The 19712-nt window shown below is 33.4% G+C and overlaps 1 protein-coding gene across 1 annotated transcript; it reads right to left on the bottom strand.

Annotated features, from left to right (window-relative positions):
- Window positions 1-250: 250 nt before the first annotated feature.
- LOC114579943 lies at window positions 251-4139 on the bottom strand. Its single transcript, XM_028696080.1, has 3 exons — window positions 2777-4139; window positions 774-2683; window positions 251-367 (listed from the first exon to the last, which is right to left on the bottom strand). The coding sequence occupies exons 1-3, from the start codon at window positions 4137-4139 to the stop codon at window positions 251-253; spliced, it is 3390 nt and encodes a 1129-aa protein (XP_028551913.1).
- Between the last annotated feature and the right edge of the window lie 15573 nt (window positions 4140-19712).

The following is a 19712-nucleotide window of genomic DNA, read 5'->3' as shown; positions in this document are numbered from 1 at the left end:
GAACAAGGCATGAGATTTAATCTTTTATTTTTTTTTTGGGGAATTTTGGGGCATAAGCCCATATATTTCATTGAAAGAGAAAAAGTTATATGTAACTATAAAATTACAAGTAAAAGACAGCCTTACATAAGCAAAATAACAAAAACTTATGTAAGACCAAAGTAAAAACCTCATCTATACTTCCCAATACAAAAAGAAACCTCAACTAAAACATTAAAGAAAGACAATTGTCCAAAAGAGAAGATCTCAGTCATAGAACACGGAGGATCCAAAAAAATTCAGTGACTGCAGCAAATAATCCAGACCACCAAAAAGCCAGCAATCGAGCAATTCCAGTTAAGCTCCAGTCGCATAGAAGAGTCCGAACCTGGAAACAACAGACAAGCAGAAAGAAGCAGCAGCAATGCCAATACCAGACTTCTTCAAAAAGCTCCAAATTCCAATTAACCAGGACTCAGAGGATAAAAGAGAGAACAAAAAAAAAAAAAAACCCCTGGTTGCCCGAAGACCGTCCAAGGGGGAAAAGTCGAAAAGGTCAGTATAAGGAGGTTCATCATTGTCCTGGTTAAAGCTCCAAACCACCAGAAAATACAAACTCTATATGCACCAAGCATTCAAAAATTCCCCAAGAGCCCATCAGAATTTTTCCATTTGTAAACTTTAGCATTAACCACTTTCTTCACATAAAATAGCAGTGAAGAAGAACTACGAATTTCATTACCAAATCTCTTATTATTCCTCTCTCTCCATAATTGATATATAATTGAGCATACTATCAGCAAATAAAAGCTCAAAAACGCTCCAGAGAATTCATTATCCATCCAGTTAAACAATTGCAAAATGGTTGGTCTTAACAGAAAATTCCTAGTTCCAGGAATTAAAGAGTTAAGAATATCAAAAGAATATGTGCACTCAAAGAAAAGATGATTAACTGACTCAGATATTGAGTTGCATAGGGAGCAAACCACCGGTACATAAATGTTTCTGTGCCTAAGAGCATCCTGGATTTTTAAACCCCCAACCAAAGCAAGCCAAACATAGACAGAGTTTTTCAAAATATGCTTTTTGTGCCAGATAAACTTGTGCCAGCTACAATCAGAAAAGTCCATATAGTAATCCTCCACAAAGTCTTTAAATTTGGGTTTAGGATCATTCTTCCACATCAAACAGGAGATAGCAGACTCCACAATTTGAAAACTACCAAGAGCAATTTTCAAACTTTGAGGAGTGAGACTATTAAAAACCCAATTAGAGTTAGAAATATAACTCTTCAAAAAAGGATGCGGGAAATAATCCAGAGACGCACCACCCACAAACTCAGCCAAAGTAGTGTTGTTGCACCAATGATCCCAGCATACAGAAATGGATGCATTTGGAGTAATAATAAAAGTGAAATTCTTCTTGACAGATACTGCAGTTTTACAAATTGAAATCCAGAATTTGCTATCTTTAGTAGAAGGAGGTCTCCAAGGAGAAATATAATGAGCAGATAACCAATTGGATAAAGGGGAAGAACAGTTATACATACGCCATATGACAGAGCAGTTAAAGGCAAACTGAAGTGCATTAATCGAGGGGATGCCCAAACCCCCTTTCTGCTTAGGCAAACAAACAGAATCCCAAGAGACCATGTGCAGTTTTTTAAGGCTAGTGATGTCTCCAAAAAACAGAAATTTGGAACAAGTCTTTCTAAAAAACTTAAAAACAGTCTTTGGTAAGATGGAACCTCTAATCCAATAAGCGATAGTATTCTGGATGGTAAACTTTAAATACTGTAATCTCCCAGCAAAAGATAAAAGATTGGCCTTCCACCCCATAAATTTCTTATGAATTTTATCCATCAAAGGCAAGAAATCTTCAACTTTAAGTCTAGTGAAGGAGATAGGGATACCAAGGTATACTAATTTATGACTGACATTGCAAATAGATAAAACTTGGCAAAGCAAATCCCTATTTCTAGTGTTCTTAGAAAACATCACAGAACTTTTATCATAATTAATATGCAACCTGGATACATTTGCAAATTCTTCAAGAGTAGAAGAAAGAATTCTACAGTTATCTAATGTAGCTTCTCCCAAGATTAAGACATCATCCGCATATAAAAGATGAGATATATGAAAGTTATCAACTTTAAAACCTTTGAAACCTCTTTCATCAAGCAGATTGGAGAAAACATCCATAACTAAGCAAAAAAGGAAAGGGCTTAGGGGGCAACCTTGCCTAAGTCCTGCAGACGAGGAGAAAAAACCTTCCAATGCACCTTCAATGATCACAGAAAAATTAACATTTGAAATACACGCCTTTATCCAGTTAATGAAAGGCTTAGGGAAACCTTTTTGCAGCATACGAGCGAGTAAAAATTCTCTGGAAACAGAATCAAAGGCCTTTTTGATATCAATCTTGGCACAAAACATGTTACCAGCTCCTTTCTTATTGACAAAAGAGAGAATATCACTAGCAAGAAGAATACTATCAGTTGATAATCTAGCCTTAACAAATCCAGCTTGAGTTTCTTTAACAATAATAGGCATAATTGAGCTCATTCTATGAGCAATGATCTTGGCAATGATTTTGTATAGAGTGTTGCACAATGAGATGGGCCTATAATCCGAAATAGCCACAACATTTCTATGTTTGGGAATAATTGCAAGAGCAGTGGTTTTAATACCACTAGGGAGATACCCTTAGAAGAAAAAAAATCTGATGGCTTTGCAAACAAGAGGTCCAATAACGTGCCAGGTCGATTTATAGAAGTGATAATTGAACCCGTCAGGACCTGGTGAAGATTTAGAAGAACCTTTGAAGACAGCAGCTTTGATTTCATCATCCAAAATGGGAGAAACAAGAAAATTAGCATAAGCATAAGGAATAATAGTACAAATTGGAAGAGAAAGTAAATTAGTACAATAAGGTGGAGCAGGATTAAACAGATCCTGAAAATGCTTAATAATGGAATTGATAACATCTCCTTTCTCCATATTCGGATTAGCAGTAAGTAAGTTGACAAGTGATTTAGAACTACCAATACGACTTCTGATTTTCCCATACAGAAATTTAATATCATCTTCACCGTGTTGCAACCAATTTAATTTGGCTCTTTGAATAATCCAACTAGCCTGCTTTGAAGAGACATCCGAAATTTGCAAATTTGTGTCTTTAAGAGAGGCAACAAGAGAATCATCCAAGGGGTTGCTCATAAGAAGATCAAGAATGTTCTGTTGCTTATCATGAAGAAACTCAAGCTGAGTATTAAGGGAGTTAGAGTTTGCCCAATCTTGATTTTTAATAGCACCTTTTAAATGTCTAAGAACATAACAAAAATGAGATAAAGGGTTACCAACTAAAGGCAAAGAGATTGCATTTAAAAGATAAGCCCAAAATATGTCATTTTTAGTCCAGAAATTCTTAAACATAAAACGATGATGAGGCTTAAAGGAAACCCCAGAGTGTAAGATAATGGGGGAATGATCCGAACAGGACGGATTTTGAAAGGAGCAGTAAGCATTAGGAAATTTTTTCATCCAATTCTCATTATCAAGGGCACGGTCTAGCTTTATAAAAATAGGATTTAAAGCTTGCTGATTATACCAAGTAAAAAAGTTACCCACTGAATGCATATCCACCAAACAATTTGCAAAGATCATATTGTTGATATCCACCAGATGTGAATGATGTATAGCAGATCCACCCGATTTTTCATTAGCAAACCGACAACAGTTGAAAACCCCAAAAATAGCCCAAGGAAGATCAGAGGAAGGAGCTACCATGTTTAAAGATGACCAGAGATCCTTTCTGCCAGTTGCATTGTTAGAAGCATAAACAATAGAAATCTGGAATGGGAGAAGACTACCAACAGTAACCAACCCATTAATCAGCTGTGAGGTAACCAGAGTTGGAACAAAATTTAACTTATTTTCATCCCATTTAATCCAAATCCTCCCAGAGGAGGAAAGATTAAAGTTGTTGAGACTAACTTCATTCGGGAAGAGAGAGTGAGAAGAGTCAAAAAAGGGGCCGAGAAGAGAAGGAGCATGTATACGGGTCTCCAACAAACACAGCATATCAAGCTTGAAAGAATTAATAAGCCTTTTACAACTTAAAACTTTTTCAGGCCGATTAAAACCACGAACATTCCACATACCAATGGAAGGGAGAGACATTAAGAATTGGCTTTAGAGTGGGATTTTTTACTCTGCTTACCCTTTGCAGATTTTTTGGAATTGTCGGAGGAGGTTTGTTTTTTTCTTTTCTCTGTTTGTTTTTGAGGGATAACAACTTCATCATTAGACACAACCATAGAATCTTGCTGTTCCGTTTCAATTTGAGAGTTTAAAATCTCAAATTTATTTGGAGTTGTGATGCATGTAGATGGCTTAGTAGTGATGGTCAACCGAGAGGAAGAAGATTCAGAAATTTCTTCAGTTGGTATATTCAAATTTGGAATGCTGGCAACAATAGCAACATCAAAAAGATCCTCCTTAGAATATCCAGAATGTGGTGGAATAGCAATATTCTGCTTTTCGACAGTCTTAAGAGAAGACTCGGTATTAATTTTACTAGTAGATGGGGGAGGAGAGTGGGCTTGATAGTGAAGGGGAAGCCCAATACTGTTGGTATGAGTAGGGATAAAGGGTGAAGGGGTATTATCAGTAGTAATCGTAGTGACAACTGGTTCTTTAGGTCTGGATTCTGAACGTGGAGGTCTTGAGGAAGTGTGAGGTATGGAGGGAACATGATTTGTGGGATTTTTGCTATTGCTCCGACCTCTATAGTTCGGAAATTGTGGCCTTGAATCCGTTCCAGCTGAAGAAGGAATCGTGGGACAAAAAGAAAAATAGTGAACTAAAGACTTACAGTGTTCACAAGGTACTGGTCTCCATTCATATTGTACCTTTAATTCCACCACATTACCATCTAGAGAAACTTTGATAACATCATGGTAGGTTGCATTACAGTCCACATTGATATTTTTAATTTTATAATATATATATATATATATATATATAATATTCAATATAAATCAGGAAGATTTACACCTATTCGAATAAATAAATGCAAATTTTATATATTCTTTAACAAAAGATTCAGTTAAGATATTCTTATAAAAATAATATTAAAGTAGTTTTTAAAATTATTGAATTTATTTTTTAAATTTGATATATCCACAAAAAAAAATCTTAAAGCAAAATCAAGTTAAAAACTTCCAAAATTAAATCGAAGACCATATGAATTTCGATTTTAGCAAACTTACAATATAATTGAACTTCTCGAAAATACGAAACCATCAACACCAAATTCGACTCAATCCGAACCCAAATGAGTAGAAATTAAAGACCCGAAGCGCATTTGTAAGGTTCAATCCATAATTTAGATTCCTAAATAGTTTCCAAATGTGACATGCTTATAATCGAATTGAGCGGCTCGACGAGACAAATCCAATGAGCTCAAGATTGTCAAATTCTGATATCATTAAGACATTCAAATGTCCCATAAATGCACCATGATCAAAGGATTCGACATCGGTCGTCCGTTTAAACCACTCCAAATTTACCCTTGATCTTCCTCATATTTACTGACCATGCCGCTCTTAGAAAAATATAAATAGACCCCTCATTATTTATTGAAGAGAGGGGAAGAAGGGACCCTAGCAAGAAGAGAATAAAGAGAAGGAAAAGAAAAAGCAAGAGTCCTCTTGCCACCAGGCTCCTCGACCATCGCCGACTTCAGTCCAACCATCGAATGTCACCGGATATTCGCATGGCTACCGCTGGATGCTGGATCTACTAGCCACCAACTAATACCAGATTTCTACCCATCACCAGATTTCTACTCGACGTCAGACTTTCACCCATCACCGGATTTCTATCCTAAGCCGAACTTTCATCGAACTTCTACATGATGCCAGACTTCTGCACGTTCCCAGATTTCTACCCGACGTCGAACTTCCGCAGGTCACCGAACTTGTACACATCATCAGACTTTTATCTGATATCAGACTTCCGTCCATCATTGAACTTCTGTCTGATATCGGACTTCCGCACATCGCGAGACTTCTGACATCCGTTGCCTGCCAAAAACGGTCCTTTCGACCTCTTTCACTCGTCGGTTATGGTCCTTCCGACCTTTTTCGAACATATCAACACTAATTCTTCCAATTTCTATCATGTAATACATTATATATGATGTACATTTATTACATCAAGCCAAGACTACCCTTCAATGAAGGGCTTCATTTGTAATCAACTACAAATACTAGTTGATTCATTTAAACTAGGCTAGATCCCATAATTTTTTCCCTTTTTAAGATTCTTCACATAAAAATCTTGTTTCTCTTTAAATACTACAACCTCTCTTTAATCTGTTTGTGTGGTGGATCTTCGTATAATGCTAAGACGTTAAACTTTATACATCTCTACCGCCGCCGCGTGCATTCAATGATGCAACAAAATTAATATTATATATGAATAATTTATATTACATTAATTTTAAAATAAATTTAATAATTTTTAAAATTTATCTTGACATAATTTATATTAGTATATTTTCACACTTTTTTTTTCTAATTTGTTTTATTAATATTGGAGCAGTTATAAAGATGATTATAAAGGTGATACCAGGAAATTAATTTTGCTTGAAGGCTGTTGCGATCAATATAAATACTTTTATTTTTGAAATTTTTGGTCATTGACTTTCTTAAAGCAATCATAGAGTGGTTGGTCTTTGTTTCAGGTAGTTTTCTCATTAATCGATTAACTTTTATTTATTTATTTATGTTGTACAGATATTTTTTAGTGGAATGAAACTTCTGAGAACCTATTTGTTATAATATGTTAGCTATTAGAAAATTATTGTCCATTTTTTAATATTTATAAAATACATAACTACTTAAAAAAATCGAAATCTTGTCCTTGCACGTGGCATGATTAAATAATTAAAATGATTAATAAAACATAGATTAGCATTTTATTATAATGTTATTATGTTTATGATAATTTGATAAGTAGAGATAGAAGTATCTTAGTTTCTAAATAATTAAATTGGAGCATTATGTAGACATATATTTTAAGTAATTTGACTAAAATTAAAAATATAAATTGAGATTGTTTTATGAATTTCAAATTAAAAAAATATATATAAATTGAGATTTTTTAATGATTGATTTTCTACACTAATAATTTCACCAAGACACTCCATTAAATCTTTTTCAACAAATTAGAACAAATTATTAAATAAAAAAAAGTTTAACTTAAGAGACAAATAATTATAATATTCAGTTTGAGATAAAACAATAAGCTTATTCATAGCACTAGGAATTATATAGTGCCAATCACAGTCATAAAATATTTTGATGCCTTTCCCTATCAATGCCAACCTACAATTGGCGATATATACGCACAACAATACAACTCATATCTAATCATCTTGCTTAGTTGTGATTATTCCATAAACCTAATCAATTATACAATATCATATTTCATGGATCAATAATATAAAGGTACGCTTATGGGCTTAACTACTCTATAATGCATTAGGTAAACTAACAATTAATATCTTTAATATAGCACTAGAAATTGTTTAACTATTTTTAAGCCTAACATAGCATTTCATTATCAAAGTTAGATCAACATCACTATTCTCTGGGGATTTTTCTTCTTCTTCTTCTTCTTCTTTAACGAGAATTGTATAAGTATATCAAAATTCAATTTTGAATGGTTGTCTGATCCCTGTGATAAGCTTGTTGACTCAAATCTAAATTTAAGAATGTATAAAATAAATAGTGAGAATTCTATTAATAGAGGAGAATCACTCCCCTTCATCAAATTAAATAATCACTATAGCTCTATGTGTCCAACTAAGTTTCTTTTGTTGATGGCAAAACCCTAATTCTATTTAGAGTTTTCTTACCTATTAGCACATATATTGAGGGTGGTTCTTCTCATCATTATGTCATTCTATGTAGCACTCTCATTCTTATTTTTTTTGTTTTGTTTATGTTTTCATCTTCTCTTTATTGAGTGATAACCTGTTACATCCACGTGTAAGAGACACATCAACAACCAACAAGGAATAAGAGACAACCAGCATGGCTTAAAAACTTTACTTTGCTAACTCAAGGATTAAGCACATATTTAAGCTTAATCAAGACTTATGCTTCATATTATTTATTTTTATCTCTTAGGAAATTATATCTTTAGATATTAAGTTGGAAATAATTCTTAGCTATAGGACTTCTTAGATAGGTTGTACAGATAACAAATTATATGGAAGTAATGGAATATGTCTAATTTTCCTCAATTTCTTTCTTGGCCAAGAGAATGATTTTGTATCTCGATTATTATTTAGTTGATTTTAGTCTGACTTCTTCGGAATAAGTAATTGATTTAGCGAAGCTTTTAGGAGATAAGCTTTGAGATACCACACATCATCGTCCTTACAATTGTTATTATGTTCCTCTATCACACATAGTTTTAGATGGTTAATTTGCTTCCCAAATTGAGTCCTTCGGATTCTATCTTAGGTAAACATGTTATGTCAATTAACTGCTTGTTCACAATTAAGGTGGCTACAAAATGTGAAAGGGACTTGGTTATAACTATGATGATTAGGTACAGGCTCATATAAATACATTGAAGATGACAGACGACGACAATGATGTTCCCATAGACAATATATCCATTGATATTCCACATGCTCCAAATCTCATTCATTACTTAGGAAGAATAACTTCTATTAATAATCATAAACTTGCAAGATAGCATGCCCTAATAATATTTGGCTCAAGCGATGCTTCTTAACTCTATCACTCAATTTCTAGCAGGTAATGGTCCATATTGGGCTAATGGTTATCCAAACATGGTGTCATCTTAACTTGTAATACAAAATACTCTTAAGTGTCAGCCTGCACCTTGTAAAGTGTAAATTGGGTATTGTTTATTGTGTTAAAATCCAGTGCAAATGCCTTATTTTAGTTATGATTGTGAAGAATTGTTCAGGAAAAGAAAAAAATTATAAGTATTGAAAGAGCGCCACAGTGCCCACAAGCTCAGTACGCAGCATTGTCTTTAATAATGCCCAATGCTTATTTTTGACATTGTAGCGTGGACCTATCAAAAATTTAAGATAAAATCAATGTCATGGAAGATTCAAAGTCAGCATCGTTGAGCCAAAAATCAACACTACAACATTGCAGTCTAGGATAAATGAGCATAGAAAGCGCCGATCATTGCAACACTACTAAGTCAGATTGCACTTTCAAGTGTCGCAATGCTCAACTTTTGTAATGCCACGATGATGCTGTTGTCAAAATAAAGAGCTACACCGACTCAGATAAAAAATGCACCAATTCAACCATTAACTATGCCAGGTCAACCCAACACCATAATGGAGAAAGCATAATAGCGCTAAGGCAATAGTTCATTTTATGACATCATAACATGACCTTATCGAGTGTTGTGATGTCTGAAGCCATTTCTGCACTTGTGTAAAAAGTTCTTCAGCTCTTTTATTAAGAGAGTTCTATCATTTTAGTGGAATCTTATACTTTTTAGTGTCTTCCTTTAGCACCCCCTTAGATGTAAAATCTAAGGGAGGTTAGGAAAGTGCAAGATACTTTCATTTAGAGGTCTTAGCTTATATTTTGTAAGAAAATCTATTGTTGGAGAAAGGAGAGTGGAGAATATAAATTGATTCTCTCGAGTAACATTTATCTTTATTAATTCTCCTGTATCTTTTTCTTACATAAATGAAATGAACATGAATTTGCTTTTTCTTTTACCATTGTTTAGCTAAATCTCTGAGTTTTGGGTTAATGATGTAAATATATAGCAAGTACTAATAAAGACTCTTATGCTTTGAATTACTTTATTGATATTTTTAATATCCCATGTTCTTAATTTAATATATGTAATGACCATATATGTAGTTAATATCTAGTGTGATGTATGATACGTCCACAAAAATTGCCTTGATCAAGCACGAATCTCGAACCGCCACGAATCTTTCAAACCGCAACAATGTATTACCTCGATATAAAAATATTGAAATAAATTGGAGTATTGAAATGGAATGTTGGTATACCTAAACATAAGATGTTAAACCTTCTAGTATCTATGGGGATATTAAAATTATAAGAAGGCTATAAACTTTCTTTTTCACCCCTACAAGCTCAATAGAGATATAGGGATGTATATGATTTGATTCATATCTAAAATTAAGAGTCTTATTAAAAAATTATGTTGCCTTGCATTCATTAGTCAAAAATATTTTATTTACAATAGTATATAATTTTTTTACAAGACTCCATTAAGTAGCAAAAACTCAAAAATCATCTATTTTATATTCATTAAGAAAAATTATGTATTTAGATTAAATAGTAGTATTTTAATTGTAATTAGCATAACAATTTCTCGTGGTGTCGATATTCTTTTTTATTACTTTTTTACTTGATCGTCACATAAACATGCATATTTATCAGGCTTTCTTATTTTTGTATTAAAGAAAATTTAAAAATATTTATATTGCTGTTTGATTTAAAAAGTAGTGATTTTGAAAAAGATTAATTTTCTTTGGGAAAGTTAAATTTTTGAATTTTTGAAATGGAACGCGTCATTATGAATAATACATCACCTCAAGAGGTGAACATATCGTTCCTTAATAGGTTCAAATTACAAAATTTTTAATTCATCATGATTATCATAGTCAAACTCAGGAGAGACAACATATGATCTCGAAAGATCAAAATGATGTCCAATCAATTATTTGACTATAATAATTTGGATAAGAGATCGTTAAGTTCATAATCAAAATCATAATAGAAATTGATATATCTCTCCAAGGAAAGAAGTTATCAATCACTATTGATCATTTGAAAATGGAAGTAACGATCGTTGAATTTTGAATTTTCTCAAAGATAATTAATTAAATGTTTTGAAAATTTTGATTTTGAAAATCTGGTCTGTGTTACTAAATCTCCTACGAGCTCAAGCCCTCGTAGTTAATTACATCGTAGGAATTTAAGATTTCCTACGAATACTCTCAATTAAAATAGCGGTAGAAATTTCATTTAAGATTTCAAAGTTCGATGTTAAAGGAGGTAAGGGTTGGAAATTCAAGTGGGATTGGTTCAAGTTTGAACACTTATTTCTGGAGTCAAAGGAAGAAAGGTAGGAGGTGTTTTGAGATTCTGAATCACTTCAGAAACACCCCAGCTTATCCTAAGTGTTGGGCTCGATTTTGATTGAAAGAGATGTTTAGTTTAATTATCAATTTTATTAGAAAGTTGAGATTCAATTCCCGGAGGTTGAGGTCTTATAGCCTGAGCCTGTCTCAGAACCTAAGTCTAAAGTGGGTGCTAAAAATCAGTGACCCGAACCTAGCTAGTGCAATGCAAATCTAGACTTATCCCGGCCTGGATTAGAGAGCCAACTAACCACCTAATCAATTTAAAATAGATGAATCCGATCTTTTATGAAAGAGTGATAGGGACATTTTATTTAAAGTTTTGGAGAGTCGGGGCCGACATTTAGAGATTTTTCTAATTGGCCCCTTTGACTTATATTGGGTGCAAAATGTTAAGGATTAATGCAATCAAAATTTTGACTCTTTTAAATCTATTTCTAATGCATTGCATGCTAGTTGACAACCTCATATCAAGTATGTTTGAAAGTTAAAAATAGGCTTAGAAAGTAATTTTTTAGAAGACTGTGCTTCCCCAGATCCGATACCTCATCCTCATAGGTCAGACTATCCGGACTCTACCCGCAGGCAGGGAAGGGTCTAAAACAAGGAAAGAGGAAGTGAAGAAATATGCATGCGACCCTGTGGTCGATCCCCGGCTAATTTTCTAAATTCGTTATCTTTCTATGTTATTCAGACTCACTAAATTCTTAAACTTTAAAGTTATGAGTATAAAAATTTTCACACCCTCACGAGTCTCGCGAGTCCAGGCAAAAATAAAAGCGGCACACAAACGCCAAAAAAAATTATAAAAAGTAGGTAATGCTATATGCAATCACATCAAATATCAAATATAAATGAATTGATTAATAAATGTCCATAGGAAAGTGCCTTTCTTATTACAAACCAGTGTCTTCTGAAAGTAAAGTGGCCGGGCACCACTAACAACAACCTGGGTTTCTAATCCTAAGACTCAAGTGACTTTGAGATTTGGGATTCTTCTCATTATGCACTTCTTTATCTTCTCACGAGCATCTTGATTCGTTAATTTTAAATATCCAAATGAAAAGAAACTCCCCCTTGAACGGGGTGTTATCTTTCCTCTTTAGATATTTGAAGAGCATCCAAACTTGATCTTCCAAATGGACAAAGACTCTCCCCTTTAGGGATGTCTTCTTCTCTTTGGAATTCAAGTTTTATCTAAACATCCCAACTCAAATTACTTTAAATATAACTCAAATTATATTAAATTACATTGATTAAAATTAAAAAATCTAGACTTGATCTTGCAGGGTTATCCTAATAATCAGCAGTTATATATAATCCCAAGCAATTATAATTGATCTATAGAAGTTGATATATTTGAAATTTAAATGCTCAATATAGTGCAGTAAATAAATAAACAGACAATCAGTCAATTCTAAGCTAACAATCAGCATGCAGTGAAAGCTCGAAAACCCGGCACACAACGAAAAAGTAAACACCAGCCTATCCTAAAACTAGAGTTGGTTGTCCTAGCAAATCATCTAAAGTGTGTGAGGTAAGCCGTGTGGTTAGATATGTCTTATGGAGGGCAATTTGTTAAAGTTGTTTGAAGTTCTGATTGGTTGAAAGGCTTAAAGGAAGATTTAAATTTGAGTTTAAGTATTAATGATTTGAAATTAATTTTAAGGTTGATTTTAATTGTTGGTTGGATACCACCTTTGTTGCTCACCGAGGCTGTGAAGTTTATTTCACCATCCTTAGGGCTAAGTTAATAACCTCGTAGGCCTAGGTTACCCAGTGGTACCCGATATGATTAAGTATTTTGATTTGGTTAAAGTTTGATGGTTAATGAATTTTAAATAAGGTTGGTTGATTACTGGTTTTAAAGTTAATTAAACATTTTTGGAGTTTTAAAACAATTTTGAGTTTTATGAATTTTCTAGATTATTTAATTAAAGGATCAAAAGTTGACTTTTTGATTAAGAATATTTTCTATAAAATTAATATTTTATTAAAATACTAGACCTTAATACAATCAGTTAGACTGTAAGTATGCTGAAATTAAATTTTTCTGGATTTTACTATGATGGTTTGAAGTTTTGAGCTAATTTTGACTTAGGTTGACCAAAACATTGACTTTTTAATTTTAATGGTTTTCTAGAATTTTAATATTTGTAATAAATATTAGACATCTTTATGAGTTGAATGCAAGTGAGTTTGGTCAATTTGGATTTTTCTACATTTAGTTATGAGATTTTGAAGTTTTGAGTATTTATTGAATTTTTAAAATTATTTAATTAGAAGGCTTTTTATGATTTTGTTCCAAATGAACTCCCAACTCCTTGAAATCAACTCCAAAGGTCAGGAATGACCTAAGGAGAGATTCTCAAGTGTTTGGGAATTTTTTTAGAATTTTTAATTATTATTAATTAATTAAATTAATTAAATATTCAATTTTACTTAAAATTAGATTAAGATCAGTTTTGATGTCAAATGTAATTGGTTTTAATTTTAATTGATTAAGGGATGGTTTTTTGAAAGTTCAAAGTATCATTTGTATTTTTTAGATTTAAATTAGATTTATTATAATTTTTTGAAATTTTAAAGTCCTTAATTTGGCCGATTTTTTATTTGCTTAATTTCCTAACTTAATGAACTCCAAATTAGGTGAAATTTGAACCTAAAGGGTGAAATGTCACTAAGTTTAATATTTTCTAATTTCATCCCTATTGGATGTGTGTACAATGCCCTAGAAATTTTCTAAATTTTCCAGACATTTCCTTAATTATTTTCCCTAGGTGTCTCTACTGTTCAAAAGGTCATGAAACTTGGTCAGACTAACCCTTATTCACATGTATTCACATCACAGAAGTTTCACAGAAAACTACTTAACATCTAGGGAGTTATAAATTTTCAAAATTTAGAGTCCAAAATGGACCCTCTACCTTGACAATTCACATCACAAAAATCTATTGGGTATTTGACCCTAGAAAAACTACTAAACATGCCTAAGATACCCAATAATCTTTTACCAAAATTTAGACTCTAGTTTCCCACAGAATTGTGAGAAAATTATAAAAAATGAAATTCAAACAAATGGAAATATCTGACAATACAAAGACCAAATCAACTTAATTTTAATTTTAATAAATACTAAATTAAATTCCCCTTCCAACGAGCCCAAAAACATCTAATTTAGTGGAAATTTTGATTTTCTGTGAATTTTGGAAGATTTGAGCAATTTTTCGAATTATTTTGGACCATTTTTGGTCAAACAGGTCGCCGGCGCGCCGTATGGTAAGGAGACGTGTGGTGGGCTGGGTCCCACCACTTAACCACGTCGTATGGCTGGATCAACCGTAGGATTGACCGTGGGAGGAATCGACGGTCCAGATCACGCAATGCAGCACCCACGGTTTGAAACTGCGCGCGTTCGAGCCCTGGGGGCAGTGCCGCGCGGTATGGCCAGATCTAGGCCATCTGATCTTTGATCGGATGGTCCAGATCTTCTCCAGTTGATTTTGTATAGGAAATTTCAAATGCTCATATCTCCTAAAATACTTAACGAAATTGCACGAAATATGAACTGTAGCCAGAGGGCAACATGATTTAACAATGCCTGGAGTTTAGAGGCTCCATGCATTGTAGATTTGCTACAGTTTCAAATTAAAATTTAAACTTCAAATGGGCATAACTTACAATCCAACCATCAGATTTTTGATTTCTCAGACTTGTTGAAAAGCTGCTAAGTTCTTCTTCAACTTTGTAGAAGACCTCAATAGCTGGATCTAGCTAGATTTGAAGTTATTCGTGAATCACCTGATTCTCTCTCTAGATTCCTCTCTCTTCAACGAAATAAGGCTTTGGAGGCTAGATTTTGGTGGGGGAAGGCTTGGAAGGGCTTGGGGAAGGCCTGGAGAAGGTTTTAGAAAGTTTTTGGAGGCTAGAATAGCTTTGGATCAGATGGATTAGGTGATAGAAGGCTTAAAGTTAATTTTTTATGTCATTAGGATATTTTCCCTATTCAATCTATCCTGATGCATTTGAATGGCTGAGATTGACTGCATGAGCTCCTAGATGATTGCTAAGCATACATGAAGTTGGTGGGAGCAGGAAATCAAAGGATAAGGGGTACATCAGGTGGAAAGGTGCCTTGGACCCCACATATGCATGTTGAGTTAATCTAAACCATTGGATGTTGATCCAAGGGCTGCAAATGGCTTAAGAAGACTCTGGAAAGAATCTAGGAAGCTGGGGATATTTAAATTAGAGTAAAAATGATTTTAAAGTGGTCATTTTGACCATTTAATGGTCATTTGACCAGTCATTGATTGGTTTGACCAGTCAATGGTCCATAAGGGTTGAGGTGGTAGGTGAGTACTTAATGAATTAGCTTGGAAGGAATATCAAGGCATAGGTTCAATTGTTTAAGTGAAATAACCTATGTATAAGGAGATTTGACCATAGGTCTGAAATTGCTCTCATACCAATTGAAATTGCTAGATGCGCTAAGAAGGGGGTGAATTGGATGATTAAAAACTTCTTTAATGAAAAGAAATATCTTTTTATGACTTTATGCGGAAGCGAATTTCATTCACAATAAAAAGATAGATAATCAATTTCATTCACGCAATAAATCGCAATAAAAAATATATGCAGAAATAAAGTGCAGAAAAAAATAAAGGAAAGAACACACAATTTATAGAGATCGTATAGTACGAAATAAATTCATACAGTACGATGAACAGAAAAGTTAAAATATTTATAATCATTTTTTGCTCCCTCTGGTTGTGTGCATGATCAACAAACTAACATACATCATTACAAGACATGACTCAATAAATGAAAATTACAGACTCATTTAATACAACCAATTCTACATAATCTTGAGCCTTGAATCTTCAAAGAATGGTGCATGATGTACCTGAAATATTAGTCAACATAGAAAGACATATGCACTGCAAATACTAGGAGAAATAAAAGATTAATAAATATTATTTGTTATCATCAAAATCATAAACTCGGAAGCCCGAGTTGTAACAAGGTCAAAGGTTGACCAAATCAAATCAAAATGGTTTGACTTCAAATGAGTTATCCATTAACCTAGGTTTTGGCATGGGTTTGAGAGCTTGAATGGGTTAGATAGGTCAAATGGGTTGAAGTGACCCATTTAGAGCCTTAAAGGATATTTGGGTCAACCTAGGTTGACTCGGTCAACTAGGATGACCCAGGGGGTGGGTCAAGGCTTAACGGGTTTGAAATGGCATTTGGAGATCATTGGAGATGGTCCCCAGGTCTAAGGAGGTCAATTCAGTCAAAATGGTTATTTTTGACCCTTAAGGGCCTGTGTTTGGTCAACCTAGGTTGACTTGGTCAACCAGGTTGAACCAGGGTCTGGGTTAGGGTTCAACAGGTTTGATTTGATATTTGAAAATTGCTGGAAGAGGTTCCAAGCAATTTGGAGTTCATTTGGTTTGAAATTGATGTTTGAACCCCTTAGGGGTATTTTGGTCATTTTGACCCCTGGTTAACTGGGGGTGAAAGTGGGCCCAACAAAATGAAGTTTATTATTCAATAGGTTAAAATCAAAGGTCTGGGAGTGATTGGAGACTTTGGAGAAAGCTCCAAGGTCAAATCCACTAGGTGGCAAGTCTAGTGGCATAGACTGTAAATATTTGAAGGTTTTACAACCTTTGGATTTCAATTGTGTTTTTGGGGTTAGAGACCTCAGAATATGCTAAAATTTGGAGGGTTATCTCTAGAGACATGTCTTATCACTGTGAAAGTGATAGAATATGAATTGGAGATCATTTGACTAAGTTTTGAAGTGTTTTAAAATTCTAAAATTCATTAAAAAAAGGCTTTCAGGACTTGGCCTTTTGAGTGTGAATTTTGGTCTGGATTTCTGGATTTGATTTGAGTTTTGAATTTTAATGATTGATATTGAATTATCCAAATAATTTATAATCATTTGGGTGATCATAACTGATTGGATAAGGCTAGAGCTAGATCAAAGGTGGAATCAAGGTTTGAACTAGATTTGGGTCAATGTTTGGATGGGTCGAAGCTTGAATTGATTGAAGTTTGAACTGATTTAAGATCTGGATTGGCTTGAGATCAGGGTTGATCTTATGATCTAAAGGGGCTCTAGGGTATATGATCTATAAGATTCCTAAGATGTAGATATATCCTAAGGTCTGGGTTAATCTAAGATCTAAGTAGATCATAGGGCTTAAGAAATCTAGAAGAAACATAGAGTTTAGAATTCCTAAGGTTTAGAGTAGATCCTAGGATCTGGATTGATTTGGAATCTGAAAGTGTCCTTATCGACCTGATACAAAAATGAGGTCAACAATTGCACGCTAGCTAAGTGTGTAACACACCATTTACCGTATAGTCCAACCCAAGCCTCATCAAGTTTTTGGCAACGTTGCTAGGGAAGTAACGTGTGTATTATAATTTTAAAATATATTATTGAAATAAGTACATATTTAGAGATCATTATGCCATGTATCTTTATTTTTTTAGAGTTTATTAAAATTTTGAAAATGGGAAAAAGTATTTTGTTGATTGTTTAATTTATAATTTTTATTTTATTTCATAATTATTATATACTTAGTAGATCTAGTAAGGATCTCTTGTTGTTTTATTATGAGATAGGAAGGACTCTTACAAAAAAATTAAAAAATAAAAAGATTTTAGGGAAGTCAAAATCAGTGTAAGATTAGGACCATTCTATATATCTTAGAGACTATGTTAACCCTATAGTAGAAGGAGTCCACTAGAGTATCAGTAGACCTATTATTTAGACCAGTAATTTTGAACTAAATCCTATTATAATTCAGATGGTTCAAAATTCTTAGTTTGGGGAAACTCCTCTTGAGGATATCAACCTATACTTAAACTAGCTTTTTAGAAATTTATGCAACATTTAAGTATAATGATATCAATGATGATGCTATTAGACTTAGATTATTCCTATTTTCTCTAAGGGATAAAGCTGAGATGTGGTTGAATTCCTTGCCCCGGGCTCTATAACCACTTAGAATGGGTTGGCACAAAAATTTCTAGCTAAGTATTTTCTTACCTTCAAAAACCATCTAATTTAAGAATGATATCACATCTTTTGCCCAGATTGAGAGAGTGTCAATTTATAAAAATTGAGAGAGATTTAAGAAAATGCTTAGGAAATACCCTCATCATGTTTAACCCAATTGGTTAGTTATTTAGACATTTTATAATGGATTGGTAGGTTCCCTTGGACTGATCAAAGATGTAGCAGTTGGAGAAAGCCATTTGAGGAAGCATATAAACTAAGTGAGGAAATTATTATAAATATTTTCTAATGGTCCTAAGATAGGGTAAAATCTAATAGAGTAATTGTTGTGTGTGAATTAGATGCATTATCTATTTTGATTGCACATGTAACTATAATTTCTAAAAAGTTAGATACTATTGAAGTTAGAACTGGATCATCTATGCATAATATTTACACCAATCATTTTGTAGATCAAATTCGTGTAAGCGTAGTAGCATATACCATTAGAGTGCCATAAAGTTACCCCTTAGGCCTTGATCAAAGAAATGAATTTGGGAATAGGAATACACATTTGAAAGAGGTGGTAATGTAAATGATAATTCAAAAACATGATCAATTTTTAGCCCATTAAAAAAACTATATAGGTGTTGATCTCATTTTTATATGAGGTCACTAAGACCTACTTGACTCCCTTCTAGAGATCTGATGATTGATAGGTGTTCACGTTTCAATCATATATGTCCCAAAAAAATTCTAATCCAATCTTTAATCAAATTCTAGTCCACCTACCAATTCAACTTTTAGTCCAATTTTCAACTCCAAACTCTAGTTTAGCATTCAATCAAAATTCGAATTCTATGCCATCAATCTTAATCATTTATTGATTGTGATGGATGGGTGATTCAAACTCAATTATTGAAACTCAAATTCAATCCAAATCTATAATTTCACCTAGTTTATAGGTGATTTTTTAGTTCCCTTGAAACCCAACCTAGTGACATTTAATTCATAATATGTCGGTTGCATATTGATCAGACATGTCCCTAAGATCAACTCTTCCAATTTGAGGCTAATTTGAGGCCTCTAGCTCTAGAAATTGAATTGAAACCCAAAGACTCTAAAACCTTCAAATATTTCCAGCTTATGGCACTAGACTTACCATTTAGTGTAAATTGATCTTGAGACCTTTCTAAAAATTTTTTAACCATACTCATAACCTCCATTATGACAAGTTAACTCGGCAAAATTCATTTTTTTGGTGTTAATTTGGCCCATGTTTGACTAGGGGTCAAAATGTCCAAAATACTCTTTAAGGGGATTTTAGGTCTTTTCAACAAAGTTCAACATGGCATAACTATATCAAGCCCTAAAATCTCTCCCTATGTATCCTAGACATCATTAAAAGCACATGGGACTCAAATGTACCCTTTGGTTTGACGTGGTTGACCAAAATGCCCATAAGGGTTTAAATGCCAATTTCAATCCAAAAGACCACTCCAATGCATGGGACCAC

Source organism: Dendrobium catenatum, unplaced genomic scaffold (genome assembly GCF_001605985.2).
Source record: "Dendrobium catenatum unplaced genomic scaffold, ASM160598v2 fragScaff_scaffold_79, whole genome shotgun sequence".
NCBI lineage: Eukaryota > Viridiplantae > Streptophyta > Magnoliopsida > Asparagales > Orchidaceae > Dendrobium > Dendrobium catenatum.
Note: the sequence above shows the minus strand (reverse complement) of the source record. Positions and strands in the feature narration are given on the sequence as shown.